This window comes from Elephantulus edwardii, unplaced genomic scaffold (assembly GCF_000299155.1).
Source record: "Elephantulus edwardii isolate Elephantulus edwardi_28Jun2011 unplaced genomic scaffold, EleEdw1.0 scaffold00024, whole genome shotgun sequence".
NCBI lineage: Eukaryota > Metazoa > Chordata > Mammalia > Macroscelidea > Macroscelididae > Elephantulus > Elephantulus edwardii.
The window spans coordinates 10,629,257-10,643,523 of NW_006399774.1; the positions used below are offsets into that span (position 1 = coordinate 10,629,257).

Consider the following 14,267-nt stretch of genomic DNA (forward strand, 5'->3'; position numbering starts at 1 on the left):
TAGAGGCCCTCCCTCCCCGAGGAGACGATGAAAGGCAGTCCCCTCGGACCCTGTGAGCATATCAGCACCTCACACTGGAGAAGGGAGCCTGTCTGGAAGCCCCAGTCCATTCCTGGAAGCTGTCTTGATGCAGCACTGCATTAACAGGGAGCTATGGGAATTATGGGCTCTGACGGTGCTCCACACCCCTCCCCAGGCTATGCAGGGCCGGGCCAGTTGGCATGGGCTCATGCAGGAGACACTTCAGGGCCTTTTTTTTTTTTTTTCAGTTTTGGGTTTTATTTATATAAGAAGTTCAGGCCTTGACTGCGTGTTTCCGCAGTGGGCACAGGCACTCTTTTCACTGCTGCTTCTTGGTCTTCAGGTTCTCCTCGTACTTGTTGAGCATCCAGCTCATGGCACGTGTTTTCTTGGGCCACAGATCCAGGGGTTCATACTTCTTGCCCTTGTAGTATTTTCTGAGGTTCTTCTGAGTCTGGTTAATAACAGTGAGAACACGGGCAGTGGATTTTCGGACCACTCAGATTTTGGAGAGTTTAGAAGCCACACCGCCTGTCACTTTGGCGACACACAGCTGAGAAAGCTCCACTTTCAGATCTTCCAGCTGTTTCAGCAGCTGCTCCTCCTTGGCGCGAAGGTCCCGAACCTTGATTTTGACCATGGCTGAGCATTTTAGAACCTGGTTGCCGCCTGATCCAAGCCCAAGAGAAAGAGTTTCAGGGCCTGTTGAGCCGAGGAAGGAACACACTCTGTGTGTCACTCCTAGCCTTGTGAATCCTACACTGACGGCAGACTATGTTTGCTGCTCTTAGAAGGAGTTGTTTGCATCACCAGATGTGTGCACCTGTCTGCAAACCAGCCCAGAGCCCAGCTGCACCCCTTGCTGCAGGCTGTGTCCTCCCAGATGTGTGGATTCTTGTGTGCACCCACGCCCTTGGGACCGTGACACGCTTTGGTGTTGGAAATCCTCTGGCTCTTCACTCAGCGGGCAAGGCAGTGGTTGGCACTTGAGGTGCATCTCCAGGACCCGTTCACAAGTCCCTGCTGTCAGGGGTCTTTAGTGCCTATTTTATGTCTGACTTTACAGGTGGGATGTCAGCAGAGAAAGAGCCTTGGTTTGACTTAGTCAAGGTGGCCTTTCTCTGCTGGGAAAAAGAGAGAAATTGCCCCCTGGAGTCCCGTTGCCCCGAGGCCCTCAGCTCTTTGCAGAATCTCATTGAGCATTCTGGGAAGACAGCTAAAGAAAGCATTTGAACAAAGGGAGCGCCAGCAGCCACGGACTAGGACAGACCTTAAGATCCACTTAGGGAAATAGCATCCGTTGGCAGGCAGAGACTCCAAAAGAAAAGGTTCCTCTGGATTCTGTTCTCTCCCCAGATAAAGCGGTCAGCCACTGACAGTTCTCATATGTGCTCGCCCAACGCAAATAAATGCCTAATAGAGAATGGAACCATTTGGAGGAATTTCAAACCCACACAGATGTTTCTGTTAATCACTGTGAAATTTTTAAATCAAAGTAAATTATTATCACTGCCTGCCTTAATAGATATTGGTCTTTATGGTTTAAAACAGATTTTGTCTTCATTAAGACGTGTCATATGTGAAGTAGTATGTTATTATTATTTATGTTTTCTGAATTAATAGTTCTATTATGTTTATAACTTATCAATACTGGCAGAATTAGGAGGAGCAAGCCGTGTGCCTGACTAAATGCTCAGCTCCTTCCTGGAAGGTTGGCAGTTCATGTGAATGTACCACAGTTTCTCAATGCATTCCATTGTGGTTGGACATTTGGGCTGTTTCCATGTTCTTGCGATGGTCGGTAACACTGCTGTGAACATTGGCATGCAAGTCTCCGTCTGAGCCTCAGTTTCTTGGGGTATGTTCCAAACAGAGGACTAGCAGGGCCATATAGAATTTCCCAGCTGTTGAAAACCCTGTGGAGGGCCTTTGTCCTCTGATCTCTGAGAAGTGGCCATGTGTCCGTCGTCACAACACCTGGATACCTGGGCAGGCCATCAGGACTCTAAGGGAACCCTAGCAGCATGGTGGGTAAGGAGTTGTGCTGCCAACCCAAAAGTGAGTGGCTCGAATCCACCTGCTGCTTCAGGGGAGAAAGGTGGGCCATCCCCTCCTGTGTGATTTTACCACCTCTGAAAACCCACTGGAGGGTCAGTCTTGATAGTTTGTCTCAGTGCACATGACAAACCTCCCCCACCTTTGGAGAAGCAGGACTTTGCGTCAGTCACGTGGCCATGGCTTTACCTCTCTCTGTGAAATCCTCTTGGGAGCCTTTCCCCCAGATCTGCTCTGTGAAGAACCAGCAAAGACTCAAATTCCACCCGCCAGCCTCGTTCTCACACTTGTTCTGCCGTATACCCCCTCTCTGTTGGTTTGGAAGGATTGCTTCTTGGTGGGTGGATTTACTAAACCACGTCTCCCTCGGCCCCCAAGATAGCACCACGCGGAAGCCGGTCGGGCTTCTTGGTGTAATAGAGCTCAGCTGCTTTTATTTTTTTGAGGTTTCACACATTCACAGGAATAACAGCATTTTCAGCTGATCCCAATAGATTCTTCTCTACAGCTGCCTCGCTTGAAAAAAGCTTTTTTGTTCCAGTCCTTCAAGTCGGTGTATTGGAAGTCATTTTGGGGTCCAGGGGGGAACATCTCAGTTATGATGTGTGCATGTGGTGATGACTCTTGAGGACCGAACGTGCCCACAGGGACGCGCCAATGCAGCCTTGGGAGCTGGCACATGGCCGGTGGGGGCTTTCCTGGCAGGACCTGTGGCCTCAGCCTCCAAGACACCAGCAGATGAGGCCATAGCCCCTGCTGGCCTGTGCACAGGGCCTGCTCGCTTTCCCCCCGCTGAAATGAGTGCTGATTACTTTTCAGAACACAGGAATACGCGGATGGATATGTGCAACAATGTTGTAGTGGACAGTCAGCGGGGGCTTCTCTAAGGCCCCAACCCCAGCACTAGGGTGTTGCTGTGTACAGTGCCGTGAGCCAGCACCGCCATCCGCAGGGCATGCAAGGGCCCAGTTTGCTCTGCTTTGAAATAGGATCATTTCCCAGTGTCCGTTCACCACTAACGTGGTGCTGGTCTCGGCTTTCCCGTCACCCCATCCACCCCTCCGTTGCCCTGGTCCTCTTGTGCAGACCAAGCAGTCCATGCTTTGAGGGGGTCTCCCAGGTGGGCTTCTTCCAAAATCCTGTGACAGGTCTCCACATCTCTACACTGTCTCCACCTGTCACCTTGTTCTTTTGGGAGTGGGGTGGGAGAAATCTGAACCTATGAATGTTCATTTGTATTTGCAGCTCGCAAACTCATGATGGCCTTTGTGCTCTGTCTCCACGCTCAGAAGCCAGTTGATTCCATCTTTACTCGTGAGGCCCAGATGGTGTCAACCGGCTTCAGAACCTTGAGATAGAGCACAGATTCTTCCTGGAAGGAGTTGCTGCCTCTCAGGCTGGATTGAAGGGTGCGGTCACAGGAGGGGGCAGCGGCCTGGGCTCCAGCCCCAGCACAAAGCCCTCTCAATGACTGACTTGAAATCATCTACCCTATTTAGTGTCTTTCCTTATCCAAGACGACAATGAATGTGATAAGTAAGGTTTTTGAACGAAACAGTATAAAATGTCAGAGGACTTTGTGAATTAGCAATTATAGGGATTTCGGAAGTGAAGAAGGCACTTAAATCTTCTTGTCCTCAGATGTTTAAAATAAAATAAAATAAAACCACTCCCATTCTCAAGCATTTCAACACCTGATGAGCAGTTTAGACATGTGCTATGTTTCTGTTTATCATCTGCTCTCCCTACAGCTGTCAGAACTTTGAAAAGCCAGCGTTAGTGTACCGATGGTTCAGGGTTTGGGGTCTGGGACATAAGAGGATTCATTCTTTTAAGATGAAAAGGACAGGCAGAGAGCGTGGAACTGCGTGGATTTCAGGAATGAGACGCTCGGTTATGGTCTCCTGCTGCCGCCTCTTCCTGCCGGGGCCACGGCCATGCCCTGCGACTGCCCACAGCGGCATGTGTTGGTGGACAGCCCTCACGGAGCACAAGGATAATCCTCACTTTTTTTTTCTTGTTTTCCGATTAGCATCTATGGGTCTTGCAGATATGATGTCTCCTGGGGAGTCCAAATTGCCCCTCAAAACGGACAGCAAAGAAGAAGGTCCCCCGCAGTCTGAGAGCAAGTCCAAGGTACTTCCCCCTGCACGTGGAGTCAGGCCTCCACCATCGCTGCCATGTCGCTGTCGCCGCGTGTGTGGCCTTCACGTGTCCCCTTGTCCTGGTGTCCTGCATGCCTCCAGCCTGTGTGTGCGTCCGCGGTGCCCTTCCCATCCCTCCCGATGGAGCTGAAAGTCATGGAGGGAGGGCGGGTGTGGGGCGAGGCCCGACTGTGGAGGTGGGGAAGAGGTCAGCGGTTCTCTGCCTCAGTTGATAGCTTTCTGCTGTGGCTGCCTAAGCAACAACCTAATTCCTATTTTGTTTTCCTGCTTTATTTGATAAATAAGGTGGGGGGCTTTTTGCCTTTGTTTCTTTTTACCCCTTCCCTTCACAAGGGTGGTGACCCATGCTTAGGTCCCCACGTCTGCTTGCCACCAGCACGGTGGGTTCATGCCTCCCCCACACTCAGTACACTGGCCACGTGGTACTAGTGAAGACTGTTGTGTTAATACCTCTCTACAAGTGTGTGGTGTGTGTGTGTGTAAATATATAGGTATGTGTGTGTTATAAATGTATATAATACAAATACATATATACATATATATAAATGCTATATAGATAGATGCTGAAGAGCAATGGTATCTCCTTGGAGAGTAAGGTGCATCTGATACAGGCCGTGGTCTTTGCTATCATTGTTATGCAACAGAGAGTTGGACAGTGACCAAGGAGGATAGAAGGAGAATTGATGCCTTTGAGCTGTGGTGCTGGAGAAGAGTATTGAAAATACCATGGACTGCTAGGAAAACAAATAGATTTGTCCTGGAGAGGGTTAAACCGGGTGGCTCCTTGGAGGCAAGGATTCTGAGGCTCCGTCTAACTTACTTTGGACATGTTGTGAGGAGAGACTGGTCCTTAGAGAGGGACATCATGCTTGGGAGGGTGGAGGGACAGCGCAGGAGAGGAAGGCCCTCTATGAGGTGGATTGATTCAGTGACTGGGATAATTGGGATGGGTGTGTCAGAGACAGTGCGATTGGCACAGGACAGAGCGGAGTTTAGAGCTGTTGTACATAGGGTCGCTATGAGTCGCAAGCGACTCGACGGCACATAACAACAACAACATATATAACATCTATATAGCATTTATATATCTATTATATATATAATATGTAGCTAGTATATATATATATATATAATTAGTCTGCTAAACTGGATATGCTTTTTGTTATTTTAAATTAAGTTTGCCATACCTTTGTCATTTTTTTTTACTTTTTTTTTTATCTCCCATAGGATAGCTACAGCTCTCAGGGTATCTCTCAGCCCCCAACCCCAGGCAACCTGCCAGTCCCTTCACCCATGTCCCCCAGCTCGGCCAGCATCTCCTCGTTTCACGGAGATGAGAGTGACAGCATTAGCAGCCCGAGCTGGCCAAAGACGCCATCCAGCCCTGTAAGTGGCTCGAGTTCTCTGTTTGTTTCTGGGGGATTCTCTTTTAATTTTTTCCCCCCTCTTATTTCTGATAATTAATGAATTCTACTTTAATGTTTCTTTGGTGGATGCTTTGATAAGACTTTTCCTTCGCTCTGTCGGGGGTGGGGAGGGGTGTTCGTTATTGAGAGTAATAACAGTGGTAAAGTATTGTTTGCATGCAGCATAGAGGGGTGACTTCTGGGGGTGGACAGAGGCCCCCTCCAGCCCCTACAGCCTCACGTGAGTGGCTTCTGTTCTGAGGCCTCTCCTCCACTTACACAGGACCTAACAGCAGGCCCAAGGGAAAACCCAGGGCTGGCCTCCAGATCTTTCCATGGGCAGTTCAAGCTAAAACATCTGATTGCAGAACTCGCTAGTTGGAAAGATCATTATCACAGTCTGGACACAGTAGAGCAATACACCAACCCAGTGTTGTTTCAGTCCATTTGTCTGAAGTGACAAAAAAAGTCAGCGTGTCTGTGCGTCTGACTCCAGAGGCTCCTTTAGACCAAGTTCTGTCTACAGACAGCAGATTCGGGGATTGTGTCCTGCATGGTACAGTCATCCCAAAATTAAGTTCTGGTTTCCATGTGACAGAATACAAAAATGGTAATGCAAGAATAAGAGAATTTTTTTCCCCTTAGTTCTAATGTTATTCTGATTGTCAAGCTAGACTTTATTTTTTAGATTCTCACTAAAGAAATTAATTCTATGCCATAAAGAAAGAGAGTAACGGTTTTGTAGTAACCTTAATTTTACATTTATATCGAGAATCAAAAGATCTTAAGAAACAACACCTTAACAAATTTAACATGCAATTACTTGCCAAGAAAGTTTAATTAACACCCTAATCTTTGTAAGGCGAGGTATTGAAAGCCCATTTTGAGAAAAGCAAGTTGGAAGGCGCCTGACTCGGATTCTGGCAGTCTAGTCAAAACCCAAGAAGCAGGCTGCTATTAATTATCCGTTAACTGGTTTAAGCAGATCGAGCTAAAGGCTGGAAGAAGTGGTTCCAGTCAGTGTTTGAAAAGTTCCCGCTGCATGTGAGCATAGCCAGTGTCTCCTTTTCAGGGGAGGAAGGAGCATTTAGCATCTCCTCTACAGATGAGCCTTAAGTTTTTTGCAGCAGCAGAGATGAAATGTAAAATGTTAAAGTCTTCTCCTGGGATCTCTGGAATGAACTGGAAGGAGCCAGCAGCTCCTTAGTTTTGCTGTCCTGCGTTCAGGGCCTTTGAGTCTCAGAAGGCAGTAACACTGGGCTTTGTTTTGCTATGCTATGTCCAAACCTCCTTGGTTTCTATGTGGGGTGGTTTGGTTTTTGTTTGTTTTCAGTTCGAGGTAAAGCATTTTTTAATCCATAATACTCAACTGTAGAACTTCAACTTGACATTTCCAAAGCCTTCCTTGGCTCAGAGGTTGAAAAGCAAAGGTGGTGGTGGCATTACGTACTGTCGAGTCAGAACCACTCATAGCTGACCCTCCAGTTGGTTTTCAGATTCTGTAAATCTCACCAGAGGAGGTTGCCCATCTTTCTTCCATGGGGCAGCCGGTGGATTTGAACACTTGCCTTTGGGTTAACAGAGCAGCTCCTCACCAGCTGGCCACCAGAGAGAAAGATAGTGATTAATCATACTTTATAAAACAGAAAGCATTCTGAAGCACCTTGCTTCCTTATAAAGAATGACTGAGACACTTAACTATCCTTGGCTTCAATCATACTGCTCAGTACAGTTAGCTCAGTAGAAAACCAATAATAAAAATCCCATTTTTCTACTTAAATTTAAGGGGGGGAGGGAATGCAGACAGAATTGTTGGCTTCATTTTCAGATGATAACACAATTACACCTGACGTTGTAAGATACTCTTTTTTCCAGATACTCCTCTTTGCGTTATCTCTTCCTGGGCCATACATTGTCCTGTGTCTAAGAACCTCCAATAAACAGTTAAGGACAGAAGCGATAGTTTGTAATAGCAGAAAATTCTAGAACTTGACACTGTTCAAAAAGAAAAACCCAGACACCCTTTGGGATGAGATGGTAAGGAAGAGAAGCAGTGGGGATTGTAAGTGAAGAACCAAGATTACCCCTGCTGTCCGAGGCCCACAGAATTGCACAATATGCAATTTGGGGATATTTAGCTGCTCTGAGACAAAATTTGAACTTGATACTTAAAAATTGCCTTTAACAGTTTCCATCTAGCCACCAGGTTGAAAAAGACTCAGCCTGAAGGTGGTTTCCACTTTGTGTATTATGGGCCAACACTGTGTGTTGCAAAACATTCAGAATTAAATCAAACATTTGCACACACGCATATTACCAGGCATATGGTAAAGGCTGCAGGAATGTAAATCTACCCAGAAGAACAAGGAAAAGTATACTTAGCGGCTTCTTAAAAATCTCAGGGAAGGGAAACTCCCCGGCACCGCGGTCCTGAAGCTGGTGGAAGTGCTTCCTTGGAGTCACTGTCTACCGGTCACGCGTAGATAATCAACAGCCCCAGAGCAGGAGGCCACGGCCGCCCGCAACACAGAGTGTGAGGTGGGCCTGGGCGACCGGAAAACATGGCCATTGTTTGACTTGCCCGTTATCATAAGGTAGAGAGTTTACCAGTGACATTGCAATAGGGCGCATGACTGATTAAAAAAGGCAGGCGCTTGGCCTGATGCGTTGTGAGCATAATAAAATTTAAACTCTTACTTGTCCTTGGACTTCTGTTCTTAGAATGTCCTACTTCTCTGTGGAGTCAGACCCCAGAAAAATAGCTCTGGTCTCCCAGTCAGTTACGTAGGTCAGAACACTGAGTGTCCAAGTGGGCATTGTGGCCATGACACCTCGCTGCCTTTCCACGCACCGTCTCATTGGCGGCAGAGGAAGCCTCCCTTAGCACGTCACTGGCTTAAGTGTGTGTCCGAGAATCTTTTAATCAGCTGTGACTTAACTCAATGCAGCCAGGCCTGCCCTTTTCCCCCATCTCACTAGTACCCTTTCCACTGCAGGTCATTACTAGGCATTAGCGATGCAAAGTGGGCACGAATCCTTCCCGGAGTCTGCTCACAGGGTGGGTAGGAGGCTCAGGGTCTTACAGGACCATGCACATCCCCACCCAGGGAACTGCACTGGGCCCAGCACGGAGACAGCTAGGTGACTGTGGTCCTGGTCAAGGACTTAACATGCCTGGCCTGGTCCTTGACAGCCGCACGCATCTTCCTGCATTTTGGCCATGGAAATGGCTTTTAGACGATTGAAAATGAAGAAAAATTGCACTACTCTGTTAAAAAATCATAGCCCTCATTACATTTTTCTAATTCAACAAGAAAACCTCCCATTAGGACACACAGGAATGCATTAGCAAAGGAGAGAAAAGTGAAACCGTCAGTGTACAAAACGTCATCCACCGTAAGCTGCTTTTGGCTTACGGACATCTACTCCTCCCGGGTCAGGGCAGCTTCTCCTCGGGCCCACGGCCGGGTTCCTCTTTGGCTCTGCTCCAGTGTTCCTGCCCAGGTTGAGTTTCAAGAATAACTAATCTGACTGCCTCTGAGTCAGAACTGACTCACAGCCGACCCTCCAGAAGGTTTGCCCGGCCCTCTCCTAGGGAGCAGCTGGTAGATTCGAACCACCGGCCTTTGGGATGGTAGGGTAACTCCTTGCTCACTAGGAAGGACTTTTAGCAAGATGGCTGTTTATAGAATGGAAGGAGACTACAGCCAAGGGAAACCTCTGTCGTTTTTTTCCTTCCTTTGCCCGTAAGCCCCACCTACTTTATAGAGTATCTTCTTCACTTGAGCCAGCGGCTTTGGTCACATGTACCTACAACATAGAGAGCTCTGGTGGCCTAGTGGTAAGGAGCTGCACTGCCAACGCAAAGGCACACAGTTCAGATCCACCAGCTTCTCCAGCGGAGAAGGACAGCCACCTCACCCCAGGCAATTTACCGCCTCCAGAAACCTGCCGGGAGGTCAGCTATGAGTCGTGTCCGACTCCGTGGCACATCACATCCTAACAACCACTAGCCTAGTAGCATAGCGTTTGACCGAACAAGCAGATTTCCTTACCTCCCCAGGTTCACACAGAGTCAACCTTCGCGATGCCTCAGCATGCCTGCTAGTGCCAGGAACTCAGCACTGAGCACTGGGAAGGCCTTTTGCACAGTAACCTTGACATTACAATTATCACAGACACATGAATATTTCTATAAATAACTAAGTTGTCATTGTTATATGCCGTCGAGTCGCTTGTGACTCATAGCGACCCTTTGTGCAACAGCTCTAAACTCTGCTCTGTCCTGTGCCAATCACACTGTCTCCGACACACCCACCCAGTAGGGAAGTAACTAAGACAAAAGGAAAAAAGATACAGTTAGGCTATTTAGGCCTAAACGTACTCACTCCCTGGGAGGTTTGCGTCAAGCATGTAGAACTGGCATTTTAGTATAATACGGAAAGGTGTCTGCAGGTCCTTTAACCTCCAAGAGCTAGGCTGTCAGTACAAACCACGTGACAACGTAGACACATGTCCGTGGCCCGTGCGTGTGTTCATCTGTAAGACTCAGACTAGCCAAGAGCATACTAATTCGAGATCAAAGTAGGGTGGCTAGAGAAGTATTTTACGTCTTTAATAGCCCTTCCCCTTGATAGAGAAGCTCAAAAGGCTTAAGCAGGGAACATTAGCTCTCCTGAGTAAATTCCAGAGCTTTCCCTGGACATTGGCTTATCAGCCAGTATGGCATCCGCAGTGCTAATTCCTGCTTTCTGTGACCCCACCTCATCTTTTTCATTAAGTCCTATGAGTTGTTTCTTCCACCACATGACAGTTTTAAGGGAAAACACACACACACACGAATCAGTCTTGGGGGACTCTGATAGTACGAGTGAGTTTTCTTGGGTTCCCTCGCCCCATGATCATTCTAGGGGATAACACCATTTATTTTAAAATTATTTCAAGCTTCATTGGAAACTTGCCTTCTGGGACTCAACACTTACTTAGATCAATAGAGGAGTTTTGTGTTGTTGGTGTTGGTTATTTTTTTTAAAAAAATGTTTCTTTGGTTTTGCTTTATAAGTCGATGAAAGGAGAGTTTCGGCCCTTTATTTGAGGTCAGAGTAAACGTGTAATGAAGATAATGTCCTGTGTGCCTGAGCTGGTAGCCTTCATTCCTAACTGTCACATGACAGCAGTGGTTTGGGAATATCCCCTCTCTCACTGGCTGTTCACGGCTTCTCTCTCCGTCCCCCTGCCCCTTCTGCCCTCGCCTGCCCTCCCCCTGCAATGTCCCTGCTGGGGCCCAGAAGTCCGGCTCGTCCACCACCGGGGAGAGGATCACCAAGGTGTACGAGTTGGGGAACGAGCCCGAGAGGAAGCTGTGGGTGGACCGCTACCTCACCTTCATGGAGGAGCGGGGCTCCCCCGTGTCCAGCCTTCCCGCCGTGGGCAAGAAGCCGCTCGACTTGTTCCGCCTCTACGTGTGCGTCAAGGAGATCGGGGGCCTGGCCCAGGTAAGAGCTGAGGGCCAGTGGACGTAGAGACACTGGGTGCAAGCTCCGCCGTGCCTTCCTGTGACGTAAGAGTGTCCTGTGGGCAGGTCCAGCTGTGGAAGGAGGAGAGGGGTCAGGACCCCTGCCTCTGCACCCCCAGTTGCCAGCACAAGCTTCATGTCTCATTTAGATGGTTCTCTGTCTACTCACTCTGGGCCCTGAAAGAGTTGGGGGCCACCATTATGTGGGCCCCTCCCCAGCCCCTTGGCATTGCTGGCCTGAGGGATGCTGTCTGTGGTCCAGGGAGCATTGGCCTGGCCCAGATAGAGCCCATGTACTGCAGACCACGGGCCACTCATCTCTCACACTGTGTCTCAGTGCCCGTGTGACTTGGGGGCCAGGAGCCGTGTCCTTCAGTGGTCAGTCCCCACAGGGCAGGAAATAGACTGGGTCAAGGCAGGGAGACACAAGAGTGTGCGCTCAGTGGCCAGTGAACGAGTATAAGGCGCGTCCCTTCCTCTGCCCTGTGGCTGCCACCGCCTCCCTGGGCCCCAGGACACCGACCTGGACTTTAGGAGGGCAGGAAGTGCAGCGATGCCTCACTGTGGGCAGCAGGCAGCAGTTTCATGCTGGTCCTCCCACTCTTAAGTGTCTTCTGCACTGTGGAGCAGGAGTGATGAGCTTTCGTTAAAAGAGGCAAATGTAAAACAAAACCAGAAATGTAAATCAAGACGTGAAGTGCTTTGAACAAGCCCACGAGCTGCCCCTCTTTTCTCACCAGGTCAACAAAAACAAGAAGTGGCGCGAGCTGGCGACCAACCTCAACGTGGGCACGTCAAGCAGCGCGGCCAGCTCCCTGAAGAAGCAGTACATCCAATACCTGTTTGCCTTCGAGTGCAAGATTGAGAGGGGGGAGGAGCCACCGCCCGAGGTCTTCGGCACCGGGGACACCAAGAAGCAGCCCAAGCTCCAGCCACCCTCCCCTGGTGAGTGGCAGCCCAGCCATGCTTCGAGGGGCCAGCCCGGGGCACCGGGGCCAGAGGCCGCCGTGTAGGAACGAGAGAGGAGAGCGCTGGATCTTGGAGAAGAGGGTTTTGATTTAATTTTTTTTTTTTCTTAAATCATTTACTTGAAATCTCAATCAGCAGGAGTTAAGGGAATCACAGTAAAGTCAGGGGTCTTATCATTCTGGAAGCACTTTGATGGCACTGTGTTCTTGCCATGCTTTATCATGAGCTCAGAAAGTGCTAGAATTCTAAACTCAGCACCTCTGCTCCATACGCAGATGTTACAAAACACTCCAACTCTACAAAGTAAGTAAAATAAGTAGTAATCATTTCATTACTTTTGCGTGACGGAAAAGCACCCCTCAGCCAGGCACAGCAGGGTCAGACCCCCATCTCAGCCTGTCACGGATGCTCGGAATTTCCCCTTGAAAAATGAAATGTGGACCTAGCTGGATGTCAAGGGTTTCCCTTTAGGGAACTCATGTCCTCCTGAGGAACATCCGTAAAGTCCTGTTTCTGAGAACAATAGCCGTCGAGTCGCTGTCAACTCCTGGTGGCCCGTGTGTGTTACAGCTGACTGTGCCCCACAGAGCTGATGGTTCTAGTAGAGCTCAAGGCTTCTCCTCTGCCGTGCCTCTGGATGGGCTTGAACAATCAACCTTGCCATTAACATCTGAGCGCCGTAACCATCTTTACCCCCGGGAGCTTAATTTCTGAACTGGGCTATCCAGGCTCTCCACCTGTTGTCAGGTGTCTCAGGAAAGCTGCCCTCGTCTTCCCCTCACCTGGCGTGGACTCTGCCACGTCCCCTGTTCTATGATTAGGATGTCAGCTCTGATGTTATCACAGCACCAAGTGCTGATAAATGGAACCAGGGTGCCTGGGAGAAGCGTGTGTCACCCCCAGCCTGTCTGCCCCTGCCCATCCCCTGCTCTCGACCCTTCATCACTGCAGAGGCCACGTGCCAAGAGCTGGTGTGGCCCAAGCACTTAGGGTGGATCAGCTCCCTCTCCATGCTCTGCACCTCGCTGTAGCCCCTGGTCAGAGGGACTCTTATAATCCATTAGAAAAGGAAGATGAGAGAACATAAGCACAGAAACACCTCCTTTCATCGGGCTTCATAAATACTGCACGTTGCCCCCTTTTCTGACAAATTGAAGATTTACGGTAACTTTGTCTCACAAGAGAAAGACAGTCTCCTCTCACGTGATTTACAGCCTCTGAAAACCCACTGGAGGGTCAGCTTGGAGGCAGATCTGACTAGACAGCGAAGAACTGTTACTGTTGCCTGGAGTTCATGCCACAGCACCGGTTTTTTTTCCCCCAACAACATGTGCTTAATTCTTATGTCTTGTCACATGTCGGCCATTCTCCCTCATTTCAATTTTTTTTTGTAGTTTTCCTGAACACCCAGTAGACTTGTCTAGTAGATGTAACATCCACATGCACTAAGACACTTGACAGTTTACGCGACTCACTCTCGTGATGGTTCTGAACCTGCACCTCCCAGGTGATCCTCTGATTGGCCCAAAGCCACACCCCAGCGTAAGGGCCCTGGTGGCCTAGTCCACAGGGCATCGCACTGCTGACCCAAAGGCCATTCCCATCGGCAGCTCTTCAGGAGAAAGATAATCAGTCTTCTCGCTTGCGGTTTTACAACCTCGGAAACCTCCTGGAGGGTCAGCTATGAGTCATTCTGAATCAACAAGTCTGAATGTGGGTTTTGAATGTCAGGGGAGCCTGGCCTCAGTGGGTCTGGCCAGAGAGTGTAGCTGAGCCCGCTGACCCACCTGCCCATGTGACAGGCTGGCAACTCCCACCAGATGGTGTCTGTGAGTCAGGGTAAGATGCCCCTCTGCACCATGTCCCCTCACTGCTGTCTGGAGACACTGCACATCTTGAGTCTCCTATGGACCCAGAAAGGAGAAGGAAATCAAGCTTGGAAAGGTGAGAGGAAGACCCTCATCAAGGGTCAAGCCCAGCACGTGGGCTGCAGCAGTGGCTCAAGTGTATCAGAGATGGTGAGGACGGCGGCACAGGCTGAAAGGGGGGTCCAGCTCTGCTGTTCATATGTTGGCTGTGCAGGGTAGTCACCTGTGACAGTGACAGCGGGGCCAGCATGCAGGTCTGGTGAGCGTA

At 49.3% G+C, this 14,267-nt stretch overlaps 1 protein-coding gene and 1 pseudogene across 1 annotated transcript in view; one reads left to right on the forward strand and one right to left on the reverse strand.

The window, feature by feature from the left end:
* The window catches only part of ARID1B (AT rich interactive domain 1B (SWI1-like)), a 528,266-nt gene that overhangs the window by 482,792 nt on the left and 31,207 nt on the right, over nucleotides 1-14,267 (forward strand). The window contains exons 10-12 of the mRNA XM_006882755.1: nucleotides 4,109-4,212; nucleotides 10,936-11,142; nucleotides 11,903-12,107. Coding sequence (XP_006882817.1) covers nucleotides 4,109-4,212; nucleotides 10,936-11,142; nucleotides 11,903-12,107 — 516 coding nt within the window. The remainder of the gene's footprint in view (nucleotides 1-4,108; nucleotides 4,213-10,935; nucleotides 11,143-11,902; nucleotides 12,108-14,267) is intronic.
* On the reverse strand, nucleotides 296-661 carry LOC102857894 (annotated as a pseudogene).